This window comes from Balaenoptera borealis (assembly GCF_965194805.1).
Source record: "Balaenoptera borealis genome assembly, chromosome: 11".
In the NCBI taxonomy this organism is placed as follows: domain Eukaryota; kingdom Metazoa; phylum Chordata; class Mammalia; order Artiodactyla; family Balaenopteridae; genus Balaenoptera; species Balaenoptera borealis.
Genome location: NC_138868.1, coordinates 5,957,114 through 5,979,921, shown reverse-complemented (window position 1 = coordinate 5,979,921; position 22,808 = coordinate 5,957,114). Strand labels below are relative to the sequence as shown.

At 37.6% G+C, this 22,808-nt stretch overlaps 1 protein-coding gene across 2 annotated transcripts in view; it reads left to right on the top strand.

The window, feature by feature from the left end:
• TOP6BL (TOP6B like initiator of meiotic double strand breaks) overlaps window positions 1-22,808 on the top strand; it is a 95,357-nt gene that overhangs the window by 40,560 nt on the left and 31,989 nt on the right. For both annotated transcript variants that reach the window (XM_082340887.1, XM_082340888.1), the window contains exons 4-8: window positions 5,412-5,521; window positions 12,637-12,720; window positions 13,902-13,957; window positions 14,694-14,765; window positions 16,270-16,465. In XM_082340887.1, coding sequence (XP_082197013.1) covers window positions 5,412-5,521; window positions 12,637-12,720; window positions 13,902-13,957; window positions 14,694-14,765; window positions 16,270-16,465 — 518 coding nt within the window. The remainder of the gene's footprint in view (window positions 1-5,411; window positions 5,522-12,636; window positions 12,721-13,901; window positions 13,958-14,693; window positions 14,766-16,269; window positions 16,466-22,808) is intronic.

Below are 22,808 nucleotides of genomic sequence, written 5' to 3'. Positions count from 1 at the left end.
ATGATTTCATATTTTTCCTGTCCCAGTCTCACTGTCTTTTCCTTCTGGGACTCCCATTACACATATTTTTGACTAGTTGATATTGTCCTGAAGTTTTCTAAGATTCTATTCATTTTTCTTCAGCCCTTTTTTCTCTGCTTTCCAGATTGGATAATTTTTGTTCTTTGCCTTCAATAATTTCACTGACTTTTCTGTCATCTCAATATTATTATTCTGTCATCTACTATTAAACCTATCTAGTGAATTCTTAATTTCAGTTACTGAACTTTTCAGTTATAGAATTTCCATTTGGTTTTTTTTTGTTTTTTTTAGCAGTGTACATATTTCTCTGCTGGTATTCCCTATCAGTTCACTCATTTAAACCACAATTTAAGCCTTTGAACATATTTGTAATATATGCTTTAAAACCTTTCCTAAATGTAACATCTGTAACAGGCTTGGTTTTTATTGATTGCTTTTTTGTATGAGTTATATTTTCCTTTTTCTTTGCATGTCTATTAAATATTTATTTTCTACTGGGTAATGTGATCATATTCTATATTCTGTTCTACCTCTGAAGAGTGTTGATTTTTGTTCTAGCAGGCAGTTCTAGCAAGCTAATCACCTTAACCTTGTGTAGGCTTTTAAAATACATTTTAAAGGGTAGATCTATAGAAGGACAAGTCATTTTCAAACCCCTCTAACTTGATACCACTTAACCTCCAACTGTATCTTCTCTGTGAATTTTGTTGAGACTTGGTTTTAGGCTTTTTTAGGGTGGATCAGACCTTCTTCTTGAATGTGTTTTTTACTACTAAAATATTACCTTTTTGCCCTTTCAACTGGACACCATCAGTTTTATCAAGTTCTCTCCATTCTGGCTGGGCCTGAAGGCCAACATTTCCCACCATTGCTTCACCACTAATTTCTTGTTCCATTTTCAACTCCATTGCAACTGCTCTCTGGGAAATCTTATATTGTCTCACCTCTGTATGCATAGCCCAGCCCTTGGCCAAGGGCTCATGGGGAGCTTCCATACAGACTTTTGGTACCCACTTCTGCACAGCTCCCTCCTCTCCAGTGCCCTGCCTTGTAGATTCCAGGTACTTTCACAACCCTGAGCTCTATTCCCTGTCTCCTCAGCTTAATGGAACCACTGTGCTCTGCTTGGGCTCCAGCTCTGTCCTCCATGGGCAGGAAAATTTCCCCAGGCAGACATTCAGGGCAATCATAGGGGTCATGTCATGAGTTTCCCTTCTCTCAAGGATCACAGCTTGTGCTATTTATTGTTCAATGCCTGAAAACAATTGCCTAGTATATTTTATCCAGTTTTATAGTAGTTTTTGGTGGGAGGGCTTATTTGGTACCAGTTATTTCATCACTGCAAGAAGGAGAAGTCCCAATATATGGTTTTGATGTATGTTCACATTGCCACAAGATTGAAATTTTTCTATCTACTTTTTCTTTAACAGTTGAAGAGCTATGTCAATAAGTAGTTTGATATTGATATTATATCATTCTTTCCCCCTTATCTCCACCCCATCTCAGCAAAAAGGTGCAAATGTAAACTCATTTTCAAAGATCATGCTGGTTTATTTAGTAGTTCTTTCAGCAAGGGCTTAAGGAATATAAACATATTAAGTTTCTCATTCTTTAATGGTAGTTTGGTTCTCTTAAAAGTCCAGAGTCAAAGTGAATTTTCTTCAGATCTTTGAAGATAGTACTCAGTTATCCTCTGGCATCTAGCATTGTTGATGAGAAGTCTAACTCATGTTTCTTTTGGCTAATTTGATTCTCTTTTGTAGCTTTTGGGGTTTTCTCTTTATCCTTGTTATTCTGGGTTTCATTGTGATGTGTTTAGCTGTGTGGCTCAGTCATTCTTTATTCTGAATTTTTTTAATTTTAATTTTTTTAGTGTTTTTGTCTTTTAGAAATCTGTTCTTAATGTCTTTTATCTTTTCCTTCTTTTAATTGATATATAATTCACATGTCATAAAATATACCATTTTAAAGCATATAATTCAGTGGTTTTAAGTATATTCACAAAGTTGTACAACTATCATCACTATTTATAACATTACATTTTCATCACCCGCAAAAGAAACCCTGTACCCATTAGCAGTCACTCCCCTTACCCCTACCCCCTGTCCTTTGGCAAACACTAATCTACTTTCTGTCTTTATGGATTTGCCTGTTCTAGACATTTCATATAAACAAAATAATACACTATGTGGCCTTTTGTGTCTGGCTTCTTTCACTAAGCATAATGTTTCCAAGATTCATTTATGTTAGTATGTAGCATGTAACAGTACTTCATTTCTTTCTGTGGCTGAATAATATTCCATATTTTGTTAATCTGTTCATCATTTGTTGGACATTTGGGTTGTTTCCACTTTTTCCTACTATGAATCATGCTTCTATGGACATTCAAGTACTACCTTTTCTTTTAAATATGCTCTTTTACAGTGTATAATCTACCATCCATAGGGTTTTCATTTCAAACACTGTATCTTCAATTTCTAAGATTTCTAATAGGGTTTTTGGCTGTTACTTTCTGTTTAATTGATGGCAGTGTATTCTTGTTTCATGGCTTCTTTTTATATTTGAGGGTATAAAATACAGAGCACTTATTTTTAAAGTTCTTTATAGATTGTTTTATTAACTCTGTTTCCTCAGGTGTACATTTTGTTGGTTGATATGTGTCCTATTTTTCATGGTATTGGTCTTCATTGGTTGGTAATTTTTAGTTAAGAGCTAATTGTCCATGACCCTTTTGTCCTGAACACATCCTGCATTGACAGCCTTCCAGTAGGAGGTTCTCTGGGTTGCTGAGCCCTAATCTGCAGGGCACGTATCTTGGATTAAACTTTGCTTGAGTGGAAAGATAAAAGGCTCTTGTATCTTAATAGAATATATAGTTCTGAGTCTCATCTGTACTTATATTACATGGCTCTAAGGCCCTCATCCTGCATCACTGATGCTGCTACTAGCATCACTTGGCTTTTAACCAGCCCTCAGGTAGGCAGGTGGCATACCTTTGGCTTTTGTTCATGTTTTGGTCCCTTGCTTATACCTCCTATGTGTGGCCTCTGTGGCTCTTGCTCTTAAACCTGTTGGTGTTGCAATATTAGCTCCATTTTTTTTTTCCATTCCATGCCTCAAACATGGGGCATCTTTGGTCCTTACTTACCATTGTGGATTCTCTCTCTCTTTTTCCTTTCTGAAGATTAGGGAAGAATACCTCTCTATTTCTGGTCTATAAAGATTTTTCTTTTCTTTTTTTCTCACTACGACTGTGTTTTGTTTTGTTTTAATTTTTTTTTTTTTAAAATAAGAATGTGTCTGGATTTTACAAGTCTCACGTTTTATAGCAGGAACCCTGATGAAGCCTGTATTTTTTTTTTTTAAACTAAATATTTCAGCTTACTTTTTTTTTTTTTTTAAACTTTGGGTTTATTTTATTTATTTATTTATTTATTTATTTATGGTTGTGTTGGGTCTTCGTTTCTGTGCGAGGGCTTTCTCTAGTTGTGGCAAGTGGGGGCCACTCTTCATCGCGGTGCACGGGCCTCTCATTATCGCGGCCTCTCTTGTTGCGGAGCACAGGCTCCAGACGCGCAGGCTCAGTAATTGTGGCTCACGGGCCTAGTTGCTCTACGGCATGTGGGATCTTCCCAGACCAGGGCTCGAACCCGTGTCCCCTGCATTGGCAGGCAGACTCAACCACTGTGCCACCAGGGAAGCCCCGTTTTAATTTTTATTCATTCATTTATTTATTTATTTGGCTGTGCCACGCGGCATGTGGGATCCTAGTTCCCCGACCAGGGATCAAACCCACACCTCCTCCATTGGAAACGTGGAGTCTTAACCACTGGACCACCAGGGAAGTCCCTATGACTATGTTTTATTAAAATTTAAAAATACTTGTTTTATCATTTTATGTGTTTGAATGGGAAGATGAAATTTCAACATATGCTTGACTTATCTTGAAATAGAAGGCTTTTTATTTAGTTCTATTGTTTCACCTTTTCACGTTTAACTCTAGTCAATCCATCTGGATTTTTTTTTTTTTTTTTTTTTTTTTTTTTTGGTGTATGGAGTGAGTTAATTGAAATTAATTTCCCCCAAATAACTACTCATTTAAAAAAAATCGTTATTAAGATTTCTAGAGAATTCCAAGTTATTGACAAAACTTTTTCTCATGTATCTACATGTTTTCCCTATTTTTCACTGTATTACTACTTTATAGGATTGAGGAACAATTTTTTCTTATTTCACAGAAAGGTAATTGAATCACAGAAAAAAGGGGGTCACCTTAGGTCAGAAAGTCAGTCAGTGGTAAAACTGAAGATTGATGTAAGTCATCCTGGTTTAGTGCCAACTTCATTAAACTTCAGTGTAGCATAACCTTGCTGCCATATTATCTCAAGCTTTGTGACTGAATTATATTTGAAAAACAAACTAATGGCAAGAAAAATATTGCCCATTAAGATTGATAGCTAGAACTTGATCTTCTTTGAGATGGTTAAAGCTTTATTAGATATATGGTATGAATGTTTTAGAAGAAAGTTGTGCTATTATTTTAGGATATATGTTATTGTTATTAAAATTCTTAAGTTGAATTCTTGTATAATATCAACATTGTCAACCTCATTTATAAGGTAGAACGTTCAGAGACTGAGATATATATTTTTATTCATATTTAGTTCTCCATTATAATACTACTATAGAGGGGAAATAAGGGATGGCATTTTATAAAATGGGAGATTTGGGGTTTTTTCCCTTTATAATATTAGTGCCAGGGTACAGAAAGAAAGAAGGATGGTGCATACTTTGAGGTTCTATTTGTTGATGATGATCCAGGACTCACTGATGCTTTGTGTAAAGAGTTCTGAATCAACATATGTAAATATACAACGTGGTTAATTGACAATTAAATTAGCAAGAGTTTGCTTTTCTTTGTTAAAGACTACCTCTTAAAGGACAATACTGTATTAGGTAAATGCCTGAGAGGGTCATTCTTGAATTTTTCTGTTTTAAGTTTTAAATTAGCTCACTTACTGGATTTGTGTTATTAAATAATGAATTGATTTATTAAAAAATATAAGAATATCAGTTAGAGCTATCAACTCTGAAGATTTGTGGCATTGGATATGACCTTGTGGAAATTAAGTGAAAATACAAATTGATTTAGCAAATTTTCAATTTGTGTAAAATTGAAAACATGTGATTAAATGTCTTATCCCCATAAAGTAATTATAAATGTTTAAACAATTTGCTGATGCATAGCCATCTCCAGTCATATTTAAAATTTTGCAGATAATCTTTTCATCAGGGAAGAGACTTCTTGGCTCATCAGTTTAATAACTCCAGAAACTTTGGTGCTTATGCAAACTGCTTGTTCTATTCTGCCACCATCTCTTCTCACACAGGAATACAGTCTATACTGCCTGGACTCTCTGCAGAGCTGAGCTGGACTTCAGAGGAAGCCAGCTATTCTCAGGACGTGTCAGGGGTAACACCCTTCCAGATGATTTTTGAGGCAAGTTTTGCTGTGGTTCTATAAATTAATGATGTTTTGATTCTTATTTTTCTACAAATGTAATAACAGGAAAGAAAAGCCTAGGTCCGTTATAGTTCAAAGTTGAAATGAAATAAGGCATTGGTCCCCAAACTTCCGTGTGCCGATTTTAAATCACCTGGGAGCTTTCAAAACAGTGATGTTTGTGTCCCACTTCAAGAGGTTGTGATTTAATTGGTCTAGGGTGCTGGATTAGTCTGCTTAGGCTGCCATTAAAAAAAAATACCACAGATTGGGTGGCATAAACAACAGAAACTTATTTTCTCATACCTCTGGAGGCTAGAAGTCCAAGATCAAGATATCTTGTCACTGTTCACATGACCTTTCCTCTGTATGTATGTGGAGAGAGAGCCTTCTGGTGTCTTTTCCTCTTCTTACAAGGACACCAGTCCTATCAGATTAGGGCGCCCCCCTTATGACCTCATTTAACCTTAATGACATCCTTAAGGCCCTGTCTCCAAATATAGTCACATGGAGGCTAGGGCTGCAACAGATGAATTTTGGGGGACACAATCCAGTCCATAGGAGGTGTGGCCTGGGCTTTGGAATATTTTTAAAATCCCAGATGATTCCTAATGGGCGGGTAAATTTGAGAACCACTGAAATAAACCATTATTTGAATTTGGATCTCCTTAAAAAGAAAATAAAAATTGATTCCCAGTGCAGATCCTATTTAGATACATTTTTATTAGGTTGGTTTAAAGATCTTTATTGATTTATTTGTAGCCCAGATTTATGAGAGTGACAATTGAGTTCTCCATTCCCTTTAACAATTCTCTGATCCCCTATCTTGCCTTCCTTTGAACTGGTGGAGACAAAGACTTAGAGTACTTTAAACGTTCTCCCAAAAAGCACTTGGGAGGCCTTTCTCCATGTTGGAACAATTATATCCTTCTTCTAAGAGGAAATGAGTATGGTATCGGGACAAAAGATATCCGTGGCTGTGCCATATCTTGTTTAGGGGAACGAAGGGTAAACAATCTGGAGCAATTAATGGTTAGCTCTAAAACTATTAATGTCGAGTAGCAATAAAAAAGCTGATTTCAGTGAGCCAAGGAAAGTAGTTCTAGAAAAGGAAATCATGTGTTTTAGCCAGTCTGAACAAACAATGGTAATTCTTATACCTAACATATATATTATTTAAGCCTCCTGACAACTCTATGAAATGGATAGGACAGGGAGTATCATCACCCAATTTTACAGATACAAGAAAACTGAAATTCAGAGAATTTGACTGACTTTCCCAAGGTCATACCAAAGTTAAGGACAGAATTAGAATCTGAACCAAAGTCTTACTCATATTGATCAGTGCTGTTTCAATATTCATTCATTCACTCAGAAACCTGTGTTTGTTCACGACAGCTTCACTGTGCTAGACAGAGTCCCAAGACATGTTACTTGATCCCAAGGAACTTGGAATCTAAAGGAAAAGATAGATAAGTAAACAAATAATTACAATGCAGTGTAATATATATCATGATAGAGGTAAGCACTGATGCTGAGGTAGCCTAGAGGAAGGGTACCTAACCCAATGGGAAGTTGTCAAGGTCTAGAGGTCTTTGATGAGATTGAAAAACAGATTTTCTAGGTATAAGAAGTTCAGAGACTTGAAAGAACAAAAATTTGTCATCAGAGTGATAGTTTCTTTCTTTTTTTGTTTTGTTTTTTGTTTTTCCTTATTGCAAGAGCAGTGTTTCCCTCAGGAAAATCAAAGTGTGCATTTAGAGTACAGATAATTGACTTAATCAAGGTAGCCACTATTAACATCTTGCCGCATATTTTTTCACATAAGAGTGGGACATTTTAGTTTAAGCCTTCCAGAGCAATACAGTTCCAATCTATGGCCGTGGAAGTAGGTGGCTGGAAATGAGTGGAGGTCAAGGTCGTTGGAGTTGTGGAGGTCAGAGAATTATGAGACCAAATTGTTGCTTAGACTGGTCATCTGTTTGTATGTGGAAGTCAGCCAAGATGATGGCAGGACTTAGAGTACAGAGGAGAACTGTGAGCTTATAGAGTACAGAGGAGAACTGTGAGCTTAGTGCCCAGTAATCAGTTGGTGATAGGTGGGGAGGGGTAAGAGTAGTATAACCTAAGAGGAACAAGGATTTCCTGAAAGCATTTGCTCTATTACATCTCATTGTCTCTGATACTGTGCAGCTATTTAAAATATTTTTAAAATAAATTTATTTATTTATTTATTATTTATTTTGGGCTGCGTTGGGTCTTCGTTGCTGCGTGTGGGCTTTCTCTAGTTGCGGGGGCTACTCTTTGTTGCGGTGCACAGGCTTCTCATTGCGTTGGCTTCTCTTGTTGCGGAGCATGGGCTCTAGGCGCACGGGCTTCAGTAGTTGTGGTTTTTGGGCTCAGTAGTTGTGGCTCACAGGCTCTAGAGCGCAGGCTCAGTAGTTGTGGCGCACGGGCTTAGTTGCTCCGCGGCATGTGGGATCTTCCCGGACCAGGGCTCGCCCTGTGTCCCCTGCATTGGCAGGCGGATTCTTAACCACTGTGCCACCAGGGAAGTCCCTATTTAAAAGATTTTTGAATGAAGAGAAAAAGGGGAGGTTGTGAAAGATTTCATCATACACGTATTATCTCAACTGGGAAGAAGGGTCAAGTGGCAAGGTTTATAGCAAAGGCTAGTGAATGGAGACCTCCATGAAAAAGCGGTAATAAATGATCCACTGCTTTGGGCATGTGAAGAGAGCTAATTCCAGGGAAGACTGAGGAAAACTTCATTTAAGAGAGATGCTGGTTTTGTGTTTATGCTCAGTCAGTCCTGCATCTTGGAGTCCATTAGGCTGGATAACATGTCCTTCCAAAAACAATTTGATTTTGCAAGATCCTCTTGACGGATTTATCCATTTTTATATTTATCTTTACCATGATACAAAATGATAAAATGGGTAGAGATATACATATATACATACAAACCTATCTATCTATCTTTGTATTTCTCTATTTCTCAATTATCTATCATCTATCTACTTACCTATTTAAGCAAAGAGAGAGAGAGACAGAGACAATGACTTTCTTTTAGAAAGTCATATAGAGCCCATAACCACATAAGTTCATGTTTGAAAATATAAAACAGCTCCCATATTCTATGATATGATTAGACTTGTATTTAAAGGCTGAAACATGTGATTCAATAGTAGTTTCTGCTGCCCAGGGCTGGCAGCATATGTTTTTTCCTAACAACACATAAGTAAATTCACTGCTTCTGAAGGTATGTCAGGCCTGGGGTACTGGGTTTCTAACACCCAACTGTAAAAGGCTGTAAAAGACTGTGTAGTGTCTTTCTTTCTTTCTTTCTTTCTTTCTCTCTCTCTCTCTCTTTCTTTCTTTCTTTCTTTCTTTCTTTCTTTCTTCCTTCCTTCCTTCCTTCCTTCCTTCCCTCCCTCCCTCCCTCCTTCCTTTTCTTTTTCTTTCTTTCTTCCTTCCTTCCCTCCCTCCCTCCTTCCTTTTCTTTCTTTCTTTCTTTCTTCCTTCCTTCCTTCCTTCCCTCCTTCCCTCCCTCCCTCCTTCCTTTTCTTTCTTTCTTCCTTCCTTCCTTCCTTCCCTCCTTCCCTCCCTCCCTCCTTCCTTTTCTTTCTTTCTTTCTTTCTTTCTTTCTTTCTTTCTTTCTTTCTTCCCTCCTTCCTTCCTTCCTGTCTTTCTTTCTCTCTTTCTCTCTCTCTTTCTCTTTCTCTCTCTCTCTCTCTCTCTCTCCCTCTCTCTCTCTCTCTCAATAATTTATGAGTGGATCTTAAAAGGAGCTATTTGCTTTGTGTTAAGTATCCTCCGCTGACCTGACATTATGTCACTTTATCTTCTCAGTCTGGATTAGGTGCCAATCGTTCTTGTGTATTTCTTTAGCATCTCTTATATATTTAAATCATAAAGCTTCTTCACATTGTCATATAAATTATTTATTTTGTCTTTCTCTTCTACTTAAGTGTAAACTCTTCAAATTCAGAGATTGTTTTATTTATCTCTGTAAGCCTAAGTACATGATAAGCGACATTAAGTGTTTTATCAGTGAATAAATACACATACATATCAGTAGTCATGTGTAAGCATTGCCCATCAGGCTTCATAAAAAATAATGATAGATTACGTAGTATCTGATTCAGATAGCTATGTGTACAGAAAATGAACATTCTTGGAGAGGCAGCATTTCATAGTGAAATGTGGGCTCTGGAGTCAGATCTAGGTTTGGATCCCAGTTCTGCCACTTAATTAGCTATGTGTGACCTTGGACAAATTAATTCGCTTATTTAGTCATTATCCTCATCCATAAAGTGGGGATATTTCCTACTTGTATATAAACTGCTTGGCATGTAGCAGGTGTTCAGTAAATGGTAGTTCCCATCCTTACTAATTGTAGACCCTCTCTGGTAGCTGCTCAAGGAACTTTCACTTACTTGGTTGCCTTACTGCTAGATATAATTAAGCCCTTTCTGTGATATACCCTATAATCACTAAAGTTACAAAAGTTTGAAACTGTTCCAAGAAGTTGTTTTGGAAGTGTTAAGTATAGGAAATGCTTTAAATAGAGACCATTGCTTTTCTACTATTTGAACATTTTATAATAAAAAATTTTAAAAGAAGGATGTGACTATGGTATGTATGCTGCAATTACTGTTTAACTACTGCTATTTACATGTGTGAATAATCCTAGATTTGTTTCCAGAATTTTCTAATAATCCCCATCCATTTTTCTAATACTTTCAAATATTTTTATAGTAGTTTTTCTAATTATCCCCACCCATTGCACAGTTCTTTTTTTTTTTTTTTAAACGACAATAATCATTTATTATGTCTCACAATTTCTGTGGGTCAGGAATTGGGGCGCTAAATTTTGGTTCAGGGTCTCCCATAAAGTTGCAGGCAGATGTCAGCTGGGGCTGCCATTGCACAGTTCTTGATCTCTTTTTCAGTGTACTTATAAAAAGTATTATAATAGTTTATTCTTCTTTATTAGATATTTACATGTTTCTTTATTGTGTTATGAGATTTTGGGGTCTGGGACCTTTTTTCTCCTTTAATATACACCTAGTACATGGCTCTGTGTTTTCTGAGCCACTAATAAGAACTTACTGGTTGGACTTCCCTGCTGGTGCAGTGGTTAAGAATCCGCCTGCCAGTGCAGGGGACATGGGTTTGAGCCCTGACCTGGGAAGATCCCACATGCCGCAGAGCAACTAAGCCCATGCGCCACAACTACTGAGCCTGCGCACCTAGAGCCCGTGCTCCTCAACAAGAGAAGCCACCGCAATAAGAAGCCCGCACACCACAATGAAGAGTAGCCCCTGCTCGCTGCAACTAGAGAAAGCCCGCGCGCAGCAGTGAAGACCCAACGCAGCCAAAAATAAAAAATTATATAAATAAATAAATTTATTAAAAAAAGAAAAGAAAAAGAACTTACTGATTTCTGACTCTATTTCTTCTTCACTGACTTCTCCATTTTTTCGGAGACGCATTTTAACTTCGGTTTTAGGGACACTATATTAAATATAGTGTAGGAAAGTGGTTAATACTAAAGCTTTGGAGCGAGATCAGGCACACCTTGGGAAAGTTGTTTAACCTCTTTGAAATTCATTTTTTTTTATCCATAAAATGTAGGTTATATGTACCTAATAGGGTTTCTGTGAGGGGTAAATGAGGTAATATAAGTAAAATATTTAGTACCATTCCTGGAATAGAGAAAGCCGTCATTAAGTGATAAATCTTATTATATTTGTATGGAGGTATCAGGGTATATTGGAAAGAGCATGGACAATTGTTGTTAGATAGACTTAGGGTCAAATTCTGGCTCTATTACTGAACATCTTCAGCAAGCTGCATAACTTCTCTGAGCCTCATTTTTTGTTTTTTGTTTTTTTTTTTTGCCGCGCTGCAGGGCTTGCAGGGCCTGCAGGGATCTTATTTCCCCGGCCAGGGATTGAACATGCGCCCTTGGCAGTGAAAGCTCGGAGTCCTAACCCCTGGACCTCCATGGAATTCTGAGCCTCATTTTTTTTTTTTTTAATTAAGTAATTTATTATTATTATTTTTTTGGCTGTGTTGGGTCTTCGTTTCTGTGCGAGGGCTTTCTCTAGTTGCGGCGAGCTGGGGGCCACTCTTAATCGCGGTGCGTGGGCCTCTCACTGTCGCGGCCTCTCTTGCTGCGGAGCACAGGCTCCAGACGCGCAGGCTCAGTAGTTGTGGCTCACGGGCCTAGTTGCTCCGTGGCATGTGGGATCTTCCCAGACCAGGGCTCGAACCCGTGTCCCCTGCATTGGCAGGCAGACTCTCAACCACTGCGCCACCAGGGAAGCCCCTGAGCCTCATTTTTTTTAATCTATAAAGAGGGGATTGTAATACCTGACTTGAGGATTGTTGTAGATATAGCACCTGCACATTGCTTGCCACATAGTAGGCATTCATCAAGTGGTGTCTATTATTGTTACCATGTCTAACATATATTTTCAGATTATTCTTTGGTCCTTAAAACAGTTTTGTGAGGTTGAAAGGCTAAGTTTTACGCCTGTTTTGCAGATTAGGAAATAAGGTCCAGAGAAGTTAAGTGATTTTTTTCATGATTACTGAAGTAATTTTTATAGAGCCAGTATTAGAACACAGGTCTTCTGACTTTTGCGCTTTCTGCTTTACAGCTTTTCCTTAAATATAAATGTTTGGATGAATGGATTAAGGTTTAAAAATAGGTTCTTTTTAGTGCCTGCTCCTTTGACTCCACTCAGATTCTTAATACAGATTGACCCACATTAGAATAGTAAAGATAGAGTTACTCTTCTCAGCTCCAATCTAAATTACTTTTAAATTTGTTCCAAAAGGTGGTTTTGAGATTGTGGGTTTTACTCCGGTATTTGTTCACGTCTCCTGAAGTTCCATGAAATAGGTACCTTAGCCCAAGAAGTGATGGCTATTAGATTACCTTTGCTGTTCAGTTTTCAGACCCAAAGATGTTTCCCCTTGGATGTCTGAAAAGCTTTCTGAGGTGTAGTTACTTTTATAAGAAGAAATACCATAATTTAATTCACTTGTGCTCTTGGGTTTGTGTATGTGCGGTGGATGTTTTTGTTATGTTGTTACAGGTTCATGAAAAGCCCAGAACTTTGAAGACAGATAGCCTGGTTATAAAGAATTTTTTACGCAAAGTCATCACTGTGCTCCCCAAGGTAAGCTGTTCTTTTGCACAGTAACGATTCTCTTGTTTAAGTCATATGTTTTTAAAAGACCTCTACTCTGTAGGGCATGGAAGGATCTGATTGGTCCTCTTTCTTTTAATTACAATGATTAAAAGTTTTAATATTGAATTGATTTGGTTCCTGTATCCCTAAGGCAGGCTTGATGTTGGTCATGTGACATAGTTGAGAGCCCTTGGATATAGAGAGAACTTTCTTTTGGGTTCTTATTTTCACTGCCTTACTGTTTTATTGTATCACTTTGGATACCTCATTTCCCTCTTCTGTGCTTCATTTTTCTTTTAAACCTGGATGATAAACTTTGCTGATTATCTCCTTTTTTTCTAAAGTGACTATAAGAGCAACTAAGGAAATTTTGATAAAATACTTTGAACTCTGGAAAGCTAAAGTTTTTATTATTACCTGTAGTTTGATATGTTCATAAAGTTGCACACAAGTATGCTATATAACTTCCCCTTTTTTTCTTGCACGTTTCCTACTTTTTCTGTCTTAAGCAGGATTCAGTACTTAATTGTTTGCCAGTCATTCTTCCAAGTGCTCTCCACGTACTCACTCATTCAACCCTGCCAATACCCCTTGTGAAGTAGGTTTTATCATCATCATTCCCATTTTATAGCCAAGGAAATATGGTACAGAGGTTAAATCACTTGCAGGGCCAGGATTTGAAATGAGGCAGTCTGGCTCTAGAGTTCTTTATTACCCATTATATTATATAGAAAGAAAAATAGAGGTTGAAGGTATAAAATAATTAGAACAGTGAAGTAAATTGGAAGGAGGACATAAGAGATGGGGACAGGGGAAGAAAAAACGAAGAAAAAAGCATGGAATATTCCATGTATGAAAACAATGGAAACAATAGAGAGAAAAATTGATAATTAATTTAAGAAGGGGAGAAGAGATACATTAGGAGAACAGCAGAGGATAAAAGGGTAGTATTTCCTCATAATTTGTGACTACTTGGAATTGTAATGTAGAACTCAGTGTATTTAAGATGCAGAATTTGAACACAGACAAGTGTTAAGTATGTTTAGGGAAAGTGCAATGGAAAAAAAAAAGGTGATACAAAGAATATCTTCTCCTTTAGGAATTGAGTATGGAAATTTTTAATCCCTATTCTGGTTCATGTTAAATATCGCACCCCATTTATTTTGCAGATTAGATTTAATTTTAGTGTAAAGGTGAATGGAATCCTCTCCATGGAGATCTTTGGGTAAGTCCTTAATCCATGGCTTAAGTTTATGCAGTGGCTCTACAATTTTTCTCAGTCATTATTGTCCTATTTCCAGTGGGTTCACAGTTTGATTTCTTGACTCGAAGTCACTTTGAAACTAATTTTCTGAGACCCCGCCCCCCACATTTTCTTATTCTAGATTAGTTCTTTTTTAAATAAATTTATTTATTTTACTTTTGGCTGCGTTGGGTCTTTGTTGCTGCGTGCAGGCTTTCTCTAGTTGTGGTGAGTGGGGGCTACTCTTCGTTGCGGTGCGCAGGCTTCTCATTGCAGTGGCTTCTCTTGTTGAGGAGCACGGGCTCTAGGCGCCTGGGCTTCAGTAGTTGTGGCACACGAGCTCAGTAGTTGTGGCTCGCGGGCTCTGGCGCTCAGGCTCAGTAGTTGTGGAGCACAGGCCTAGTTGCTCCGCGGCATGTGGGATCTTCCTGGACCAGGGCTCGAACCCATGTCCCCTGCATTGGCAGGAGGACTCCCAACCACTGCGCCACCAGGGAAGCCCTCTAGATTAGTTTTTAATGAGTAAGTAGATTAAACCTTTCATGACTTTCCCTTTCACTAAAATGAGAAAACTTAAAAATAGACATTTTCCCCTTGGTTAATTGGTTACTAAATTTCAGTAATCTCTGGGGTTGGTACTCATGGGCCAAAATTTGTACGAGGCAGAGATTGGCTTTAGAATATTTGAGATATGGCTTAGTTTTTCTTTGCTTTGCAGGGCAGAGAATGAACCTACTTTGAACCTGTCAAATGGAATTGCTCTTGTCGTAAACTATCAGCATTATGTGAGGTGAAGGGGAAAGCATTGTTGTCCCTCTCCATGTTTTACTCTCTTACTATGAGTATGAATGTGGGCAGAAATTGAAAATGGTCTCAGTTGTCAATTCTTAGTGCCAAGTGTCAGATTCTCTGTAAGAAAATTGAAAGTAAAAATTTTAAGCTATCTGTATTGAAAACTATTATTATTCCTGGCTCCTCGAATATATTCTAATTGACCTAAGGACATGCATGTTCCTTCTCCTCTCCATGCCTTAATTTCTTCTGTAAATGAAAAAACAAACCCTGCTAACTCCAATCCCATTTAGACATGAGAAGAGAGGAATGACTTTAAAGATTACTTGAACTCTTGACTAGAGAGATACTATGACTGCAAAGGAATTCTTTGTATATTATTGCTTGTGTATTAGCATTTTGCATAGGTTTAGAAATCATCTTTCGTCCCACCTCTACCTTTTTCAGACTGCAAAAAAATCCATTGGAGGAGGTGGAAAATAAATGGAATAGGACCCTGGGCTTTGCTTTCCTGTACTATCCAATTACCACAGAACCCAAAGTGGACATGAATTATAGCAAGAAAATGCCTAACTTATGTTTAAGTCCAACTAATCTATTCTTTATTCAATAGTTTCTGCCTCCACTTATTTGCCCTGAATCAACACTGGTAGTCATAGGATCTTAAGGCTTGAAGAGACTGCCTATGGTTTTTCAGTCTGTTTTCTTTTGACCAAAATTACCTCTCAGATTAGACTATGTTTTTATTCTTTAATATCTGCAGGATACAAAACCCCCACCCCACATCTTTCTTTAGTAATCTTCTAGCATCATACAATCCCTACAGGCAGACAGCTTGCTATCATAGATTTACTGAAAGAGTTTAAGCCTCTAAGCCAATGTTTGTGGACATATTTCCCTGGGTGACCTGATTAGTTTAGAGAAAGGGGGAAAGGTTCATTAACATTTCTTTTCTGTTTAGAAAAGAGCTGTTGGAAAGTAAGCAAATACCAAATTTCACTAGATTCTTTCTAGGAGAGAAAGATGTCCCAATTTTTTCTCATTACTCCTATCAAATAGTAACCTCAGACTTCTTCAGGGGAAGGTATAGCATGTGTAAAAGCAGAAACCTAAGTATCATGAAGCCAGTTTTAGGCCATTTGTGATTCAGGGACCCCTGACCCCCACCCCCACCATGCTGATCTTTGAATGATCTTGGAAACTTCTGCTCAGAACCATAGAGTAATTTTAGTGGAGGGAATATACTTTTGAGAATATAAAACTGCCATTAGTGGCAGCAAAAGCAGGAGCCACGCTATAATTCCTGAAATGCCAATTTGTCTACTTTTTCCATTCCCTGTGATTCACTGAGTGGGACACAAGTTACTTATACCAACAAAATTTATATGGTGGATGATATAGTTATGCATATGCTAGAGGTTATAAAAAGAATTTTGAATTCCCTTTAAAATAATTTCTTAAGAGGGAAAAAAGCTAAATTTGTCTTACCTGTTTTTTGACAGTACACCAAAATTTGGTACAACTGAATTACTCTGCAGCAGAATCCATCCTGTGCTAGGATATCCAGTAATGCTCTTCATCCCTGATGATGTGGCTAAAATGGGCTTGTTGGGGGAGCTGATACTGACTCCAGCTGCTGCTCTCTGTCCTTGCCCAAAGGTCTTTTCCAACCAGCTGAATAGGATTTCTTCAGCTTCCATATCCTTTTGATGACAGAGTCCACCAAAATGTTCAAATTCATTGTCTTTAAAAATGGATTTTTATATTTCAATTCTAGAAAAGCCTCTAACATATAAACTCTGTATCTAGAAGCTGGTACGATTTGTATAAAAACAAAAATCCAATATGAAAGCTAAGCTTGAGAATTTTTCCAAGAAACTGAAAACTATAAAATATGACACGTGCCACACTGTTTTCATATAATCCAGTATGACTGAAGCATGGAATGAATGGTGCAAGAGGGAGAGATGAGGCTGGAAAAGTAGTTTGGAGTTGAATATGGTGGATCTTGAGTGCCACACTAAGGAGTGTGAACTTTATATAATGGGAAACCATTAAATGTTTTAGGAATCTCTAGCAGCCTTGTACAGAATGGGTGGGAGAGAGACGTCAGTAATCACTAATTAAATAAGTAAGTGAGCTGGGCAAGAGCTATTAAGTGCATGAATTAAAAGTGTGATGAGCATAGAAAGGAGAGACTTATCACTGGAAGGAATCAACATGATGAGGTAACCAGTTCACTGTTTGGCTAGGGAGAGATTAGGGGCAGAGAATTGCTAAAGTTGATGTCAAGAACTCTATATCCAGAATAGGCAAATTTATAGAGACAGAAAATAGATGGGGAATGATTCTCCTGGGAGTGATAAAAATGTCCTAAAACTGATAGTGGTGATGGTTGCACAACTTTTTGAATATACTAAAACCAATTTAATTGTACACTTTAAATGGGTGATTTGTATGATATGTAAATTAAATCTCAGTAAAGCTGTTAAAAAAGATTTCCATAGATGGCCGACAGAGTAATGATACTGGCAACAAGATGGAAATTATAAATAGCAGATCTGAGGAGTGAAGAAGATTACTTTGGCTTTACATATGTTGCATTTATGGTGCCTGCAGGACATCCTTTAAAAATGGCAAGCAGCCATATAGAAATTTTGGTCTGGAATTTGGAAGTGGTCAGATTTAGAGATATAGATTTTAGAGCCTCAGAGTTTTCTCCATAGGTACCTATAGTATAGTATAGTGCTATGGCTAGAGCATGACACAGGAGTAAAAATGCTAGATTCACCACTAATTAGCTGTGTGACTTTGCACAACTTACTCAACCAGCCTAAGCCTTTATTTCCTCAGCTTTAGTATGGGGATAATAATACCTACCTCATAGACTTATTTATTTTCCCTTGCAAAGATTTCTCTTGTTGTTGTTCTTTTGGGATTTGTTTGTTTTAGGGTTAACTATATAATAATCCATGTGAAGCTCCCAGCATATTGCCTGACACATAATATAAGTGTTTGATAAATGTTCAGTATTATTATGATTATATGATTGAAGCTGTAGGAGTAAAGGAAGTTGTAGTAGAGTATAAAGAACAAGAACAGAAGAGGGCCAAGGTCCTGGTATGTTAAATGTCAGCTGAGGACGTCTTTAAGGAGGAAGAAGGAGCCAGGATAGTGATAAACACTATCACTGCATAGTGTCCAAATGCATGGACATTTCATATTTTAAAACATGCTTTTTCTTAATATCTAGATCATACAGAAGAGTATAAATAAAATATGAAAGTTTCTCTTCGTCCTCATCCCATTCTCCAGAGGGAATAAGACAAATTTTCTATCCTCTTGGAGTTTACATTTTCATGGGAAAATTTAATAAATAAATGGATGTTAGGTAGTGATAAATGCAGTGAAGATAAAATAATGTGGGTAAAGAGATAATGATGGGGATGTCATTTTAAATATTATGGTCAGTGAAGACTCCAGGTAGGGGATGTTTTAGTAAAGAGAGAGAGCTAACTATGAAAACTGGTGGGATTTCAGTTTCTGAAAATGGCAAACTAGGTAATTTAGACCAACCCTCCTAATGAAGACAAAGGCTGGATGAAATACCAAGACATCATGAAAGTATCTAACAGCTAGTGAATAGGGAGGAATTTCTGGGCCCTGATTTAGGAAAGAAAGGAATTACAAAAAACTGAGCCCAGCACTGAGGGCTCTTTTGCCCTGGGGTCATTTGCCAATTAGAGCAAGCAGCTGAGAGACTAAGACAACTTCTGAATCAATGCAGGAGAAGAAGGCTGAAAGAGTTCAGGGCCTGCTGAGCTTGGGAGTGCTGTTAAAGACATCTCTTGTTTTGGACAAGGATAACTAAAAGGCTATACTTTAAGGAGTAAGGTGAACCTGAAATAAACCATCCTTCAGTGGTGTGCATTTATTTTGGGGGCTGATTTAGGCAGGCCAGAAAATCTTAAACTTTGAAATTGGTTTAAGATGATTCTAAGTTTCTAAGTCTCCCAGATGCCTTGTAGAAGCAAACAGAAATTCTTGCTAGAGGAAGATAACTGCATCTATGCTTCAAATTATTTAACAAATACTTAAATATAACATCCAGCTCCCATGTGCATGCACACATTAACATATACACACACACACAGTCAGGTACAAGAGAAGACAAGGAGGTGTGAACAAGAGCTAACAAAAACAAAAGCAACAGCAACATGCACTGGGACTCCAGATAATTGCTAATATCAGACACTGATTTTAAAAATAAAAAAAATATGCTTACTATGTTTATGAAAATGAAAGGCAAGCTTAAAAATTTTGCCAGGGAACTGAAACTATTAAATGTGACATAATTTTAAAAAGAACCAAACAAATTGTAGAACCAAAATATACAATAAGCAGTATTGAAATTCAGTAGGCAGGTTTAACAGCAAATTAGACACAGCATAACTGAATTTGCGAACTGAAATATAAGGATAGCAAAAACTGAGCAAAACAAAGCAAAGTGAGACAAAGGACGGAGAATACAGAAGAGGTACACAGTGAGAGGAAACAGTGAGACATTCTAATGTACATTTAATTCATGTTCCAGAGGAGAAGAGAGAGAAAAATGGGGCAGAAACTATATTTGAAGAGTTAATGGCTGAAGCAACTAAAACAGATTTCAAGCTGAACAATCAAGCAGGATAAATAAAAAGATATCCACTCCTTGGGACTTTCCTGGTGACGCAGTGGTTAAAGAATCCACCTGCCAATGCAGGGGATATGGGTTCGAGCCCTGGTCTGGGAAGATCCCACATGCTGCTGAGCAACTAAGCCCGTGTGCCCCAACTACTGACCCCGCATGCCACAACTACTGAAGCCCATGCGCCTAGAGCCTGTGCTCTGCAACAAGAGAAGCCCCCACAACGAGAAGCCCACGCACTACAGCGAAGAGTAGCTCCCGCTCGCTGCAACTAGAGAAAGCCCGTGTGCAGCAACAAAGACCCAACACAGCCAAAAATAAGTAGATAAATAAATTTATAAAAAATATATATCTATATATATCCACACCTTCTAGAAGATCAAAGACAAAAAGAAAACCTTAAAATCACCCAGGGAAGACAGATTTTCTTCAAAAGAGAAACTACCAAATGTAAAATAGATAGCTAGTGGGAAGCAGCCGCATAGCACAGGGAGATCAGCTCGGTGCTTTGTGACCACCTAGAGGGGTGGGATGGGGAGGGTGGGAGGGAGGGAGATGCAAGAGGGAAGAGATATGGGAACATACTGTATATGTATAACTGATTAACTTTGTTATAAAGCAGAAGCTAACACACCATTGTAAGGCAATTATACTTCAATAAAGATGTTTAAAAAAAAAAAAAAAAAAGAGAAACTGACAGCTGACTTCCTCATACCAACAGAAGGTAGTAGAATAATAGTGTTAATGTCCTGACATAAAATAATCATCAACCTAGAATTCCATACCCAGTAAAAATATTCTTCAAGATAAAAGGTAATGAACCTACCTATATATATTATATTACTGTCAGAATCCATACAAGAAGAAGAATTAATTCAACTGACTAGAACATAGTGTTTTGACTGTACATTCTTGGTGGGATAGTCTAAGGATGAAATGAACTGCAAAGAACTCTTAAAATTCATTAAGTGGTCTTGATTCTTAGTAATAATATTGGTATTATTATATTGAAATTGTGTGCATACTTATGTAAAAACAAATAAGTAATTATGGTAACATTGTTAGGAACCAAATTTTTTAGCATAAGATAGAAGATATATGAGTGTAAATTCAAAGAAATAAGAATTTTTAAAAGTAACTTTGAGACAGAATTGAAAATACCAATGTGAATCCTCAATTTTTCTGACTTTAAAAATTATATATTTCTTAGCTCTATCCACTAAAAAACCTTAGAAGCAATGAACACTCCTGGTACTCAGAATGCGTTCTCTAAATACCACTGCTCACTAAAAAGGAGAAGTGGCTGATTCTTCGCCTAAAGTAGAAATGTACAAGATGAGCTGGGTATCTTGTTGGGCCAGAAAGCAAGGAAGTTATCAAAGGCCAATGAGATTGTGTCAAAGGATTTAGGAACTTCCACTTCCAGCCATGATCAAATAACAGGGACTGGATTTATTTTCCTACCTTGAACAGCTAGAAAAAATGGACAAATTATATTAAACAACAATTTTCAGGTATTACACAACAGATAATGCAAGACAGTGGTTCTAGAAGGAGGAGAAACAAACAAGTGAACCCTGTGTTTGCCCCACTGTACTGTCTAGAGAGAATTTCCAGGCTACAACACCAGGAGGGGATACCCAACTGGAGTCTGGTGGATCTCTCTGAGTTGAGGAGACAAAGTTCAGAGTTCAGGGAGGTCTAGACGGCTAGGATTTATAGAAAAGAGTACTGAAGAGGAAATAAATACATAGAAATAGAGCTCCAGACAGAGGAGAATCCCTGGAATGCACACAGAGCTGGGAATAGTTCCTGTTCCTATCAGCCAGGGTGGAAAGCCTCATACTTCTTAAGGCATGAGGTGGAGTCTTAAGAAGGCTTTGCCTGAGTAGTGGGGAAAAGTTAGCCATAGCCTACAGGATTCTCTAGTCCCACATATCAAAGCTTAAATGTAAGACCAATAAGACTGAAACTGTTTCCAAATAACTTTACAGTGTCCCAGAGAAAAAGTTCAAGAATATTTATAGGAATACAAAAATATTCTGCACCCAAAAAGGTAAACTTCACAATGCTGGGCATCCAATAAGAAATTACTTGGCATGCAAACAAGCAGGGAAATAGGGCCCATAATGAAAGAAAAATTTCAATCAATGGAAGCCTACCCAGAAATGACACAGGTGATAGAATTAGTAAACAAGGCCATTAAAACAATTATAACTGTATTCCATGTTCAAAAAGTGAGAGTAAAGATTGAACATATTAGGGACTTCCCTGGTGGCACAGTGGTTGAGAATCCGCCTGCCAATGCAGGGGACACGGGTTCGAGCCCTGGTCCGGGAGGATCCCACATGCTGCGGAGCAACTGAGCCCGTGCACCACAGCTACTGAGTCTGCGTGCCACAGTTGCTGGAGCCCGCGCGCCTGGAGCCCGTGCTCCGCAATGAGAAGCCTGCGCACCGCAACTAAGAGTAGCCCCTGCTTGCTGCAACTGGAGAAGGCCCGCGTGCGGCAACGAAGACCCAACGCGGCCAAAAATAAAAAAATAAAAATTAAAAAAAAAAAAGATTGAACATATTAAATAAAGAGATGAAAGAGATTTTTTAAAGACCCAAATTGAACTTCTAGAGGAAAAAAATATAATTTTCAGCATGAAAATAATACTGAATGAAATTGATGGCAGATTTACACATTGCAGAAGGAAAGATTAGTGAACTTGAAGACACAACACTAGAAACTAACTAAAGTGAAATAAAAAAAGACTAAAAAATAAAGCATCAGTGAACTGTGGGATAACTTCAAGTGGCCTAATTCGGGGATGTGTAACTGGAGTCCTGCAGGGAGGCAAGGCAGATAAAACATTTGAGGAAATAATGTTCCCCAAATTTCCAAATTTGATGAAAACTATAAACCTGCAGACCCAAGAAGATCAATGAGCCCTAAACGTAAGAAACATGAAGAAAATTATACCAAGCCACACCATAATCAAATTGCTTAAAGCCAGTAGTAAAGAAGAAATCTTAAAAACAGCTAGAGATAAAAAGACACATTACATATTGAGGAACAAAGATAAGAATTACCACAGATTTCTCACTGGAAACAGTGTAAGCTAGAAGAAAATGGAGCAACGTCTTTAAAGTAATAAAAGAAAAGAAAACTGGTAATGTGGGATTCTATACCAAGAGGAAATACTTTTCAAAAATGAAGGCATAAAATAGATAACTAATAAGAACCTGCTGTATAAAAAATAAATAAAATTCAAAAATTCAAAAAAAAAATGAAGGCAAAATAAAAAATATTTCAGATGTACCAAAGTCTTCATCACCAGGAGACCTGTATTATAAGAAACGTTAAAGG